This window comes from Alosa sapidissima, chromosome 20 (genome assembly GCF_018492685.1).
Source record: "Alosa sapidissima isolate fAloSap1 chromosome 20, fAloSap1.pri, whole genome shotgun sequence".
NCBI lineage: Eukaryota > Metazoa > Chordata > Actinopteri > Clupeiformes > Clupeidae > Alosa > Alosa sapidissima.
The window spans coordinates 26024893-26039546 of NC_055976.1; the positions used below are offsets into that span (position 1 = coordinate 26024893).

Sequence of the window (14654 nt, forward strand, 5' to 3'; positions counted from 1 at the left end):
CAGATCTTCGCCAATCCTGCACAGAACAAAACAAAAGATTCCTTTTCTGAGAGGTTGCACTGATGAATATTCTAGCCATTATAGCCTTGACCAACAAGCTATAATAGAAAACATATTGGCCTCAGAAAACTCAAAGAAAGTGTTTAATTGGTAATGGTATTTTAAAAATATGTGTTGATGTTTCTGTACTGCTATTTGTCACTCACTACAGAAATAGGGCCTACAAGACAGGACACCCTCTGTCCTGTCTTTTAGACCCCTAAAAACCTTCAACACTTTAATGCAAGTAATTGGTACTAAGAAAGACCTTTGACCTTTAAAAGACATTTGCATTCAATATTGTCATTTCACCCTCAGTCTTAATACTGTTTTTACTGTACTGCAAACCTTCTGCCACAAAGATGTTCACCACCAGGGGGCAGCCAAGACCTCCATAATTGCATACGAAGACTTGACATTCTCATTTCTGGTTTCTAGCACTACTGCACAGATTGGCTCATAACCACAATTTGTCCATAGAAATACTAATTTCATTACCCTTTTGGAAGGACAGCGTAACATGTAAACCCATTTTTCCTTTTTCTTGCAGTATTGCCACATTGTGACCAACGTAAGTGTTACATACAACTTTTCTCTTTTACGATCCCCTCTGGACATGTCTGAAGTTGGAAAAAATGAAAAGAAAAGTCAACTGATGGAGCCAAAATGGTCAACATGGGTTGTAAACCCAATTTTTTTGTTTGTGCCGCCAATTTAATGTCACCCTGTAGACAACTTAAAAGCTTTATATTTGTCTTTTCTGTTTCATCATCCCCTTAGAACATTGAAAGTTGAAAAAAAGGGAAACGCAGTTCAGTTTAAAAAGAGGCCGACCTGTTAAATTTGTCATTCTACATTCATTGGTTATGGAAATGATGGTGGGTAGTATGCCATGCCAGTGGTTCTCAACTGGTCTGGCTTTGGGACCCACAATTTCCCATGTGCTTAAAGTCGTGACCCATATTTTTAGCGTTCAAGCTAATGGATATGATGAGCCCCATGGTAAGACAAGCGAAGTGCTGTAGGCCTACTTGTTTGGAACATGCGGATGTTTGACATCAGGCTACATTTGTGAAGTCAACTCTTGATGTCACCTTTCAAAGTACTCGACAGGTATGACTTTGACAGGGGTGCCTTGTTACCATGTGGCATTTTAGTTTTGATGGTTTCATGCTCTCTCATGTGCCAGTCATCTTACCTGCAGCCATAATTAAGCAGTTGAATCTTTCAAATGGATTGCATTCACACAGTTCTACAGCCACGTTTACATTATGCATAGCTTTTTATTCTGTGATTTTTACAAACTCAAAAGCAACAGGAAATACTCTCGACAGGAAATGACACCTTTATGGGCCTCTTCACACATTCCTCACACGTCTGCCGTGAACTTCACTGAACTTAAAAGTGTTTTAGTGGCAAGAAAGAGTCAACATAGAAACTGGCACAAATGGTTCCAAAGCCTATCAGACTATCACAACTGAAATAGTAATAGTGATGTTTCAGGACAGGAAATCTGTTTATGCTATGACTGAATGAATGGAGCCTCACTGACCCACTTGGAGTATTATTCACAAAACACACAACAAAGAGGTCAACAGGATTTCCATACGCCAAAAAAGCAATGCTGTCATAAATTATTTACATTATCAATTACCATGCTTCTCAAAATATTCATTTATTTGTGGTGAAGCAACTGAGAATGTAATGTAGCTTGTATTGTGTCACACCAGCACTCAGAGAATTGACAAACTAAACAGCAGAAGGAACACGTGTGGAAAAAGGTTCTCTCATTTTCTACATCTGATGTTCTGTACTGACAGACAAGTGTGTAATTTATGTGAGGTGGTGGGGAGGTTGTATACAAACAATAATCAAAACCAGCCAATACAACCCCCCCAACCCCCAATAACCAAAACCAGCCAATATGACACCTCCAATAATCATAAATATTAATTGTTATAGAACATGAAGAGGAACCTAAAGTTACGCCCTTGTCAACAGGCAATAAAGAGCAGAGAGATGATTACACAAGGTGCATTTCAGATTGCTATTTATTGTGTCTAGTCTTCACCTCAGCATACAGAGCCAGGGAAAAGCACTGATCAGGGTCCACAGGTGTGTGACCTCTCTGGACGTTCACCTCCCCATACTCCACCGTCTCCTCCTGCCTCTCTCTCTGGTCTGACTGCTTCGCCTGTCGATTGTGTATGGTCACGGCTGCATACACCAACTCCTCCGGCTCCGCTACAGAACAGAAGAATGAGAGGTGAAAAGAGAAATACTAACCTGTCACACTCAAAAAAATGAAATCTCACTATTGTTCATCTTAATAAATCCTCTTTCGTAGGATTTACAAAACAAAATTAGGTTTCTAAGGTGAAATTGAGTTGGTTGTGTTATTTCAAATCAATAATGCGTTTTTGCTGATTAACTTAACATGTTTGCATTGGATCTACACAACTTTCTTGAACAAAACGCATTAGATTAGGAAATGTGTCCCTCTTTGGTTGCCTTAGTATTATTTCACAATTTAGGAGGACCATGGTGAGGACTCCGCCAGAGACGGTTGAGAAAGTGAAGGTCCGCCATTTTCTCCTCGCTTGCTCACGGAACATTTTTGGATCCTGTAATTGCAAGGTATGTATTTGTTGCTGTTCATAGTGTTTTTGTTTTGAGTTTAGCGAGTTTGTCGTAACAACAACTTGAATAATCATTTTAGTAGATCTTATGTGTAAGTGTAAATGTGTTACTAAACTCGAACAGCTAATGTTAGCTACTAAATCTGCCATGGTGGCTGGCGAGCTAACGTTAAGTCATCTCAGGCTAGAATTCTATCATGTTTCCCGGGTTAGTTTTGCTCCCTACTGAAGATAGACAGGGGTGGTGCCTTGATGGGGTTATTTCATATAAATCACAATTGAATGTTCATAGAAGTGCCAAGGTCAGGATGACTTCATGTATTTAACTGCTAAGATAAGCTAGCAGCTAACGTTAGCCACATACAAACCCTGCCTGGGTTTATGTGAATACTAATAGTTGGATCAGTATCTGAAAAATGTAATGAAACGTAGGTGCACCCCACTCTGTTTGACCAAATTATCCTTCTGTGTCATGAACAATTAGCTAGGGTTGATGCAGACTCTAAAGTCCATCAAGAAACATTTGAATCATTTTAATGTTCGTGTAGCAAACTCTGCCATCTTGCCTAGTCTCTCTGTAACATTAGCCACGTGTAGCTGCAATCTTTGAAGGACAGCAGTTGCAGGAACATCAGACTTGTCATTATTTTTGTATTGCTATCATAGGCTACTTGGCTCTCATCCGGCTTATATATCGATATCAGTTAAAAGAGCAAAGCAAATGGCAGTTTCTTGCATGGAAACTTGCCCATTTTAAGCACACACATTTGTTGTCAACCACTATTCAGGAGGTAAATAATTTTAAATTTTACATGCTAGAGGCTGCCTACTCTTCAATGTTTGAATGATTTGTTAATCACAAACAAGTAATTAATTAAATCACAAACAAGCCAATCTAATTAAAGGGTTTCTTCCTAGTTCAATTCTATGAAAAAACTGAATTGATTCTGTGATCCAATATTATTATAGTTTTACACATTTTAGTGTAAATTTGTTGAGTTTGATATACTTTCTCATCTCCCCACAGGCCTTTATGTGGCAGTGCAAATGTGGAGCGGAAGACCGGAGTGTCATCAAGTTCTCATTTATTGAAGTATTACAGGTTAGCTCATGGTTACTTTGGTCGCAGACACCCATACCATATGCTAATTGTAATTCTTTCTGTATTTCCAAATGCTGGGTTGTATTGTTAGTTGTTCTTTCTATCTCCTCTCCCCTCATAACGTTGTCAGAATGTCAGAACTCGACATCATCTGCACAAGGCTGTCTGCTGTGTGTGCGTAGGAAGGGAGGAGATCATGGCTGCCATTGACTAGGTTAGTGAGAAGTTGTTTTGTGCCTCCCACTTTGAAAACCTGTGATCCAATATTAGGCCATGAGCTACCGGACCTTGCCATGCACCTGCTAACTTTTTTTGAAAGGTCTTACCTTGCTGACATGACATGAATTTGAAAGTTAACATTGACATATTTGGGGTGCACTGCCTGTTTCAACCCCATGAATAGATTTAAATTGAAGATCAGTGCGTTCTAAAAATCTCTTTTAACATTTAACAAAGGGGGTTGCATGGTAAGGCATGGTAAACATTAAGGTGCTTAATTTGTAAATGTAAGTAAAGTAGTGTTCATTTCCCTATTTTGCAGAATTATACCATTGGCTTGTTGAGAGCTTGCAACCTGAAAGCACTTGTGTACTTAAATGAAGGCTCTGAGAAACTCATAAAGGAATACCTGGTAAGTGTAAATGAATATCAAAAAAACAGTAAAGCATTACAGCAGCGAGAGTAGCAGTGGTACGTCTAGTGGAAAATGGGTATGAATGAATATGGCTTCTTATATTATTTTAGTACCCATGGACATTTCCTTGTTCATGTTTCGGTGCTTGTAATGTTTTGTTAAGGCTGTCTATATGCATGTTAAAGCAGAACAAGTCACCATCGGTCTGTTTGACCACGCATAAACCCTTTACAGACAAAGCTTCCTAGTCTGTGTTGGTAAAATGTCACCCAAAGTTTTAATCTTTGGTTAACTACCTTTTTAGTGTAAAGGATTTTGGAGAGGCGCTCGCGATGATCATGCAATGACCCAAGGGTGAAATTCACTCAGAACCATTGCTTTAATTTAAAGGAGATGGGAGATGCGAGGTTAATCCACTGAATTCAAACATATCTAAAAACATATACTTTTGTTTGAAAAGTCATCAATTAAATGTATTTTTTTTTGGTCTGTGGTAAAGGACGTGGACTGATGCCCAGAGCCAGATGGAGAAAACCACCATCGGGATCTTTGTAATCAAACATGAGGGTGCCAATGCCTCCACTAGAAGATGTAGACATTATAGTTGAATCACTAACAATGTAACAAAACTAAACATGCTGTGTTTAGCAGAGATATTTTTCTGTTCATTGCATTTCTATTTTACTAAAAAATGTCCCTGATGGATTGATGAGAATGGAGACAAAGGTTGCTGCTAAATAAATGCAGATTTGTTTTGAAGACCGTGTGTCTGTTTGCTATTTCAACACATTTGTTCAATTTTAGACATTTTATTTTATTTAGAAATGTTATGCAGAACAAATTCAACTTGTTTACTTTGGATTTACTTAAGAACTTTGTGTTTAGGATGAGTTTACTTAACAAAGTTTTGTCAAGTGTGGTTCCACGTAACTGTATCACTTAAACGTAACTTAATGTGGATGTGTGCTAGATATCTTTTTAACTTAAATTAATTGAACATAACAATGTGACTTTGATTGAACAGGACAGTATTAAGTTGAGTCAATGTAAGAATGCTGAATTAATTGAACATAACAGCATTAAGTTGGTTCAATGTAAGAATACTAAATAAAAATAAAGGAATTCAATTACTTACCATCTACTTTATTCACTCTTGTTCAGTTAATGTTATTTATTTGAGTCAATTGTAAAGAATATAGTATCTTTAGAGTTATTTAATACAGTTTCGTGGAACCACTTGACAAAACATTTTTAATTAAATCCAACAAGATATTTTTTTGAGTGCATGCTGTCATGTCAAGTTACAATAGCCACAACATTTAATTGTTTACCTCATTTAATTATGTTTTTACTTGATTAGCTGTTATCACCAAATACGTCTTTGTCATTACACTTGCAAGTATAGTGGTATTTTGTGTAATTATATAATATGGCACGAGAGCAAAGCCAGGCATGAAATTTACATTTACATGTATTCATTTAGCAGACACTGTTATCCAAAGCGACTTACATACTGTATGTCAATTATACTACAAGGGCTACTGTCTCCAAAGCAACTTCCCTGCTCAGGGCACAACGGTGGAAGCTGGGAATTGAAACCACAAGCTTAACCACTACACTACTGCCGCCCCAGCTTAAAGATATTTTAAGGCCCACAAATTAGACATTAGCTAAAGACTAATTTGGTCTGAGATGTTTGTAAATGTTTCAATCTTACCCGCTTTATAAGTGTTCTTTGTTCTTTTGCAGTAATATAATAATCCTCCTGACACAGTCAAACACAGAAGAGATCCAAATACAACCATTATGGCTAAGAATGAAAAAAGGAAAAAGAAAAATATAAACTTAGAGACTTTTCAGAGATATTTGTATACAGTGCCTATAAAAAATAATTCCCCTTGGTTATTTCCCCTTAATAAATGGAATCTTTGTAATTTTTTACAAAAACAAACAATATTTTGAATTAATTAACATGTTGTAGAAATCTGCTTTCACTTTGACATTAAAGAGGGGATTTTTGTTAATTATAGTGAAAAAGGCCAATTGATCAAGATTCCATTTATAAAAGCAGTAAAATTGGAAATATTCAAGGGGGTGAATATTTTTTTTTATCCATGTACCTATACAGAAATTGAAACTGAGGTAAACAACATTAACAACAAAACAACATGACTATACCACAACAAAACTAACAACAAAAATATACCACAAACAAATTCTCACTGAAGATGATATTCCATTGTTCTTTTGACATTGTTCTTTTTCCATCATTATTTAGAGGGGGGTAAGTGGTGTTTGAAATGGTCAGTGTAATGGGGGTCATAATGTGGGTCGTCTCTGAAACACATATACAGCACTTATATTTTATATTTAATACTTTCAAATAAAGTAGAATATCAACAAATAAACAAGTGTTTTATATCTAAGTAGTCTGTAAAATATTTAACTCTAACAAAGGAATATTTCCCTCAAAAAGTAACCATTTACCATTTACTATCAGCCGCACATAGACACTTGCAGCTGCCACGCCATTTGTCGAATAGATCAGTACTTCATACACTCCTGAATCAGTCCACTCCACAGGGTTTATCATCAAGGTCCCGTTGTCAGAGAAAAACCTCCATCTCGGCAGGATAACTAGGGCAGATTTATTCAATTTGATCTTAAGTCGATCACTTCTGGACTCATTGATTATTCTATACAAAAACAATTCTCCATATTTTGTTGTTGTTGTTCTGATCAGCTGTAGGTGCAAAGGCTGGCCCAGAGTCCCATGACATGAAATATTCTGTGTAGCATCACAAATGGTCTCCATTTCTGTGAAACAAAAGTGAAAAAAATATTGCTAAATGCTTTGTCCACATCAAAATATACATTGCATTGACAAAATTCATAAAGTTACTCATTCATTGACTCATGCTGGTAAGAGAAGGCACTGCAGCCTCTAAATCTCCCAGATCTACTGTAAACACAGTTTTTTTTTCCACAGTTCATGCTTCAGCCTAAGTTGTGCAAGGGAACATTCAGTGGAAAACATCAATCAGACTGTAAAGATCACCATCACTCCCTATAGCACGTGGGTGGAATCCTCCAGTCTAAAAGTTAATGAGTGGAACTTCATACCACTTCTGAATTTAGCCTCATTCTATGACATTAGAGCAGGGGTGTCCAAACTTTTTGACTCAAGGGCCACATTGGGTTTTTGAAAATAGGCCGGCAGGCCACACACAAACCACAATGTCGTCGCTGGAAAAAAATAGCGAGCGGCCTATGATAACCTATTAAATGCCCGGCAGGCCGGACTAAAGTGCGTGGCGGGCCGTATCTATGATAAACTAATAGATGCTCGGTGGGCCGGATTAAAGTGCGTGGCGGGCCACACTTGGCTCGCGGACACCCCTGCATTAGAGTTTAAGCTGTGATACATCAAGTTGATGTATAGTGAAAACTGGACAGGATTGGCTCCTATCATTGACTTTAAGGCAGCGCTGCCTTGCCTAGCCCTAACCCTGACCCTAACCCTAACCCTATCCCTAATCCTAGCACTTTCCAGGCAGCGCTGCTGTAGGTAGGTGTGGAACTAGACAATCTTAAAGTGTCCGTTTACGTTCAAGAAAAGGTCACTGTTGCACTTTTATTTAGACCAAACACTTGGTGATTTTACCAGGTCATGAGGATCATGGACGGCACATGACATTAGTTGTTATTATGTTGTAGCCTCTGGCCAATGAACCAAGACATTTTAAAAGATCTTTGCATTGTCAACATAATATGTCACAATAAGTGTAATCTGCAATGTATTGGTGTCATGATCGTAGGCTATACTCACCATGAGTTGTCCTCACAAACACCACAACCAACACTAGCACAGTCCATAGCTTCATGTCTAAGTGATCGGAGCTCCAAAATACATCTTACGAAGAAGTCTGAATGATAGAGCTGGAGAAGGAGTAACTATTTCCTTTTCTCAGCAAAGAAACAAGGTCTGGTAAGAAAACCGTTTGTTATAGCACTGTGGTAGGGGCTGTGAAAGCAACACCCAGTCGATTTGTCTATGTTGTCATGCACCTGTCTGAACAGTAGGCTAGTCACAGTTTTCTGTGGGCTGACTTTAACAAGTCCCTGTGGTGAGATCTGCTGGAGGTGTAACAAACTTTATGATTAATAAGTGTCAACTCTAAAGAGGAGATTACTGCTACCACATGGAATAAAGGTGTGTTGTCATTTCCTCTTCCCACAGTCTATGGAGACTTAAAAGTGTGTTGTCATTTCCTCTTCCCACAGTCTATGGAGACTTAAAAGTGTGTTGTCATTTCCTCTTGCCACAGTCTATGGACTGCACTCAGTAAAAAAAAAAAAACCACGTAGCTGTATTTGTTATCCCAAACCAGGAGTGACCGTGATTACCATATAGGCCAAAGCAACTATTTGCATAGGCACACCGCTCAATCATTTTCACATGTAATTAAAAGAAAACATTTACTGTAGAGTGGCATTAAGGCTGTCACAGTTTTACTGAAGTGGTTAATGAAAGAATATCTGCCTCTATTTCTGAAAACCTGTTCCCTTCTTATACTCATATTACATTTACGGGAAATATAGATTTACAGGGAAAGCCTGAAATTACAGTTGGATACCATGTTTAATGCATTTCCTTTATAGCGTTTTACATTTAATTTCCTTTTTTTTAAAAAACAACACGCACCACAGGTAAAAAATGCAAACAACAGGTAATTGCAGACAAAACATATTTAATTGTGTGTCTCCTCGCACCTTTCTAGCTTTCTTTTCAAACATGCTGTAAGATTTCAGGTACAGTTATAACAATTCCTCACCATGTTACAGTCTTCTTAAATGCAAGTTCTTCAGTTGGGGGGCTAGAACATATAAGGATACATTCAGAATTGGTCTATTCATGCAAAATGCCCATTGACATAATCTGTAACAAGGATGGTAAGCCCTGGACAAAAGTGATCTTGAATGAGGCCCATTCAGAATTATGTTGACACATTTGCAGTAGGTTCACTGACCTAAAGGAGAAAGAATGCAGATAAACTAATGTCTTTGAGGATTTCTGTTAGAGAGAGAAAAATCTGAAATAATTTACAGTACACATCAAAAGTCATCATTACAGTTATCAGAAAACTGACTTGTGTCACAAATATTCACTTCTACGACACACATGCACAATAGCAGCTCAGATGCAAGAACAGAGAAGTAACAACGTGCGAAAAAAAACAACTGTGCTGAGCTTTTCTCACTGTCTTACTGTGGTATGGCAAGAGCACAGAACTGGCAAGACCAAGTGCATTTCACACAGACTGCTCTAGTTTCCGGATTCAGCATACACGACCAAGCTCACACACTCCTCAGGTGTTCCACAGGTGTGTGGTAGGTCTGCACGTCCACACGTGTACCTGTGCTCCACTGCACCCCCCCCCCCCCTCCCTTCGCCCGGCTCTGGCTGCCTTTTGCACCATGTGGACTCCAACTCTTCAGGCTCAGCTGAAGGGAGACAGATATGAGAGGAAACAGGAAGCAGAAAAAGTCATTCATATCAGCACATTTCAAGGACTGTATAATTACAATGCTGATGTCAAGTCTGATCTCACAAATTATTTTTTACAAATTTGGTTTCAATTACAATCGCTTGCACAATCAACCCTGTTTTTTTTTATTATTATTTTTTGTCAGCCACCAACTATTTCATTATAAGTGTTTTTATGTAGTAGGCCTATTTTAGATTACACCAGAATAAACACCGAAGCCAGTGCTAGAGGGATTTTGTTTAATGTAAAGAAATCTACAAACACATCAAAAGAGCAAAAAGGCAAAGATTATGAAAGGTGAAACTTAATTTTCCCCAGTGTTTTACTTGATTACCATTTCTTTTGAGATGCATTTGTGATTACACTTGCAAGAATATTGGTATTTGTATGTAGTTTTAAGAAGTACCAACTCTAGCACAAGAGCCAAGCCAGGCATGAAATAATTGTTATGCTTGTTATACAAGTTAGCCATAAGCTACCATTTATTCTGAAATGTCTGTACAATTATTAAATGTCTAAATGTCAACAATGTTTAAATGTCTAACCTGCCCTGTAGGTGCCCTTTCTTCTTTTGCAGATATAGAATATTCCTCCTGAGTCCTGACACAGTCAAACACAACAGATCCAGGCACAAGCATTATGTCTAAGAATGAAAAAGGACAAAAGAAAAATCTAAACACAGATACTTTTCAGAGATGTTTGTATACATACCTGCACAGGAATTGAAACGGTGAGGGAAACAACAACAGCAGTGTAAATACTGTATACCACAAAAATGAAGATGATATTCCATTGTTCTTTTGACAGATATCCATCACTATTTACAGATGGGTATGTGCTGTTTGAAATGGTCAGTGTCATGGGGGTCATCTCTGAAACACATATACTGTACAGCACTCATATTAAATATTTTTAAATAGAATATTACAGAAAATACTTTTATCTAAAAGTAGTCCATACTATATTTAACTCTAGCAAGTGAAGATTGCTCTCAAAATGTAAACATTTACCATTTATTATAAGCCGCACATTGCTTACTATGGAGAAAGATTTCAGGAAGATATTTACTACGTTCCTGAATCAGTCCACTCCACAGGGTATTTAATCAAGGTCCCATTGTGAAAAAAACGTCCATCTCAGCCGGATCACTGGGACAGATTTTTTTTTATTTGATCCTAATAAGTCGATCACTTCTGGACTCATTGATTATTCTATACAAATTCAATTGATCATATCTAGTTCTGATCAGCTGATCAGTACAAAGGCTGGCCCAGAGTCCCATGACATAAAACATTCTGTGTAGCATCACAAATGGTCTCCATTCCTGTGAAACAAAAGAAGAGAAAAAAAATATTGCTAAACACAGTATAATTTCCTTGATGGAAATTGCTAAACACAAATATTTGTCCACTTCAAAATACCTATACATGTTTCATTGTATTGTGACAAAATTCATTAAGTTATACTCATTCATTGAATAATGTACAATAGTAGTCTAAATCTGAAGCTGGTAGAGAAGGCACTGCAGCCTGTAAATCACCCAAAGACGAACACTCCCTGTAACAATTCTCCCTGTAATTCTCTGGACGAAAACTGTATAAGTGGCACTTGATACCAGTTCTAAATTTACTGATAGGTAATACAAAATATCTATTGATTATTATGACCGCCGCGCAGCGAAGCGGCGGTCAAATAGGTTTAGTCAGATTTTTTTTTTTTCTTTTTCGCATGGCCAAATTTCCGTCAAGGATTCCCGGGACACTGAAAGACCGGGGTACACGAAACTTGGTGGGCATGTAACCCCACATGGATAGCATGGAACCATCGTTTTTCATTTTGATCTGTAACCCTCCCGCTGGACTGGACCCCCCGAAAGGAGGGTAGGGCAAACACAGTTTTCTGTGAATATCTCGAGAACCGTAGGGTTTAGGAGGACCACCTTTTTTTTGTATGTTGATCTCAAGGGGCCATGTCAACCCATTCCATTACCACTCATTTCATGTATAGCGCCACAAACACAAAAAACTAAAAATGAGGTGTTGTAATCGCAGGTATCATAGTCAAAACTGCACGAAATTGGAAGTGTAGGATCATTATGACACCCTCCGAATGCATGCCAAGTTTCATGAAGACACATAAACATAAACATGTACACGCACACAATTCAAGAATTTCTCAGAATTATGAACAGGCAAAATGGGGGTGAGGTTGTATAAAATGTATTTTACATGTGAAATCTATGAACTAATCATGTTTTGATACTTGTTGTCTAGCAGATACCAGTGAGAATTGAGTGTGCATAATGCAATTCAGTGAGACAGTTAGAATCATATATGCCTTTCAGCGTGACTTATTTTTGTGGAACTGGGACTTATATGTGCTGGACTGGCGGCGGTCATATTTTGTACCGCTCTGCGGTACACCTAGTTAAACAGATAACAGCAGGTATCCAGGTCAAGCAGTTCTTTATTTACTATGCACAGTACTCCTCAGCGAGGCTTACAAAGCGGTATGAGGTCTTTGCCCATAATTATTACAGAGACATAAACAAACGTATGAATTCTAGCATCGTAATATTTGGCTGCATACCCTCGCACACTTCTGATTATTTAGGTAGCTTGACATTTAAAAGATGGGGTGCGATTAAACCACAACCGCTTCAGATACAGTTTGTGATAAATACAAAACAACAAGAACCAGTCTAAGGCAGTCATGCAAGACACCTTCTCTAGACCTTAGGTTATAGTAAGTAAGTAAGTAAGCAAGTAAAATGTATAACACATATTTAAAATACAGTTTACACTGACCAAAGTACCAAAAAGGGCCTGAGACAGTCATGCGATGACTCTCTAAGGTCATAAAGGAGTAAGATACAATGTTTGCATATGCACTTAAAGGACAAGTTCTGTATTTTACACTTAAAGCCCTGTTTTCAGATTGTTTCTGATTAAATCGAACGGTTAAGATTGAAATTTGGACACATGCTGCTGGACCGAGAATTTTCTGTTTCTGTGGTAGCGCCCCCCCCCCCCCCCACACACACACACCTCCACTATAGCTGCATAGGTGCACTGGAACAATCCTTGACACATTGATGACACATTTCTAATTTACACATACTGTGGAACAATCCGCTGGGATAATCCAAACCTCCCATGGCTGACAGAGTCTGCCCACACAGTAAGTTTACCATGCAGAAGATGTACTTGATACAAGTATGACTATAATGAAATGCAGGGCACTTGAATTATAACACTGGGATGAACAAAAGTTGATACATTGTGAAAACTGGAAAATATCGTGTAGCCCTGCTCCACCCAACCAATAACTTTAGCCTATGCTAAAGGACCTTAGTTTGACAACATTATGTGTCCCAGTAAAGGTCAAATAAAAAAAGGAACAGTTGCCATCATCAACGTCTTCATACCACCGTAAGCTACTTACCATGCGTTATGCCGTTAAACACCAAAACCAGTACAAAGTACAGTCTACATCTCGAGTTCTCAATTTGCGATCAGACTAAATGTCTGATCAAAGAGTCTTAAGACTAGAGTCGGGGACAGTTTAACATTTCTTCTAAATATCTGTCAGCAGAGACACAAGGACCAGTATAGTGTGAAACGGGGGGGAATCACTGTGGTGGGAGCTGTGAAAGCTACAGCCGTTCTGTTAGGGTGTTGCATGCACCTGCATTTAGAGTTTTATCAAAGTTTGGTGGGTTGACATCAATGGCTACCAAGAGATGGAGACTTCACAGAAATAACAGAGCAGCCCATGTGTAGCCTACATCTTTCAGTTCTTTCTGTCGTAAATCTCACACATCTCAACAGTTTAGACATTAAACACTGATGTAGACCAGACCTATTCTAGATGTTTTTATAGTGGATGGAATCCACTATCTTGAAATCTCCTGGCTTCTTCTTCTTATGATTATAACCTTTTCTTTTTACCTTTTCAAGAATGAATGCAACTCTAACCGCTTAACATACAGACATGTTGAAATAACTGTTATGAAGGTCTGGAGTGGGGCAAGAGAGTTATTATTTCAGATTTTTTTAAAAGTTTATACTTTTTGAGAAATAGGGGATTAAAAATGTTAAAAAGCTATTTTTTCCCCCATAGACTTGAATGGCTGTGATGTCATAATGGCCTAAAGCCAGCTGCGCTCGTTAAGTAAGGGATAATGTATAGAACGCCAGTCATTATTGGGAAACGAAGTCCCGACAGGGCGAACCGGACCCCGACGCGCCAGCGGAAGGGTCTTGTTTCGCCCTGAAGGGACTTATTTTCCCATAATGACCGGCGTTCTATACATTATCCCGCTTATTATACGGCTACTTGCCAAAACTAAATAATAAACTCCCCACGATATGACTTTAGCCTACATAGCCTAGCCTATTTGTTACCGTTCATCGTGGCATTTGCTGAGAAACAAATAGTTCGCAACAACACACGCTGCTGAACTTGATTCAAACATTCTTTAGAACACAGCTGATCAACCGTCTGCTTTTACGTTTGAATGAAGTTCCAGTCCTTGCGTAGTGATATGAAAGACGTATCAGAAGCACAAAACCCGTTGCCATTGACAGCGGTAATTATATGTTTGCAGCGGTAATTACATTAATTAATTTTACCGCTAGAACTTTGGGAAATCCCATTCAAGTCAATGGATCGTTTACTAGCATTGTGAA

General features: G+C 38.3%; 1 protein-coding gene and 1 long non-coding RNA gene across 2 annotated transcripts; one reads left to right on the top strand and one right to left on the bottom strand.

Annotated features, from left to right (window-relative positions):
• Window positions 1-1959: 1959 nt before the first annotated feature.
• LOC121694515 lies at window positions 1960-10869 on the bottom strand. The gene is made up of 5 exons (XM_042074701.1): window positions 10675-10869; window positions 10509-10563; window positions 6638-6751; window positions 6132-6224; window positions 1960-2283 (listed from the first exon to the last, which is right to left on the bottom strand). Exons 1-5 carry the CDS (start codon window positions 10831-10833, stop codon window positions 2087-2089), a joined length of 618 nt encoding a protein of 205 aa, XP_041930635.1. The 5' UTR covers window positions 10834-10869; the 3' UTR covers window positions 1960-2086.
• On the top strand, window positions 2573-5173 carry LOC121694518. Its single transcript, XR_006025794.1, has 5 exons — window positions 2573-2676; window positions 3706-3780; window positions 3911-3994; window positions 4322-4411; window positions 4914-5173. It is a non-coding gene; the product is annotated as an uncharacterized LOC121694518 (long non-coding RNA).
• Window positions 10870-14654: the final 3785 nt, after the last annotated feature.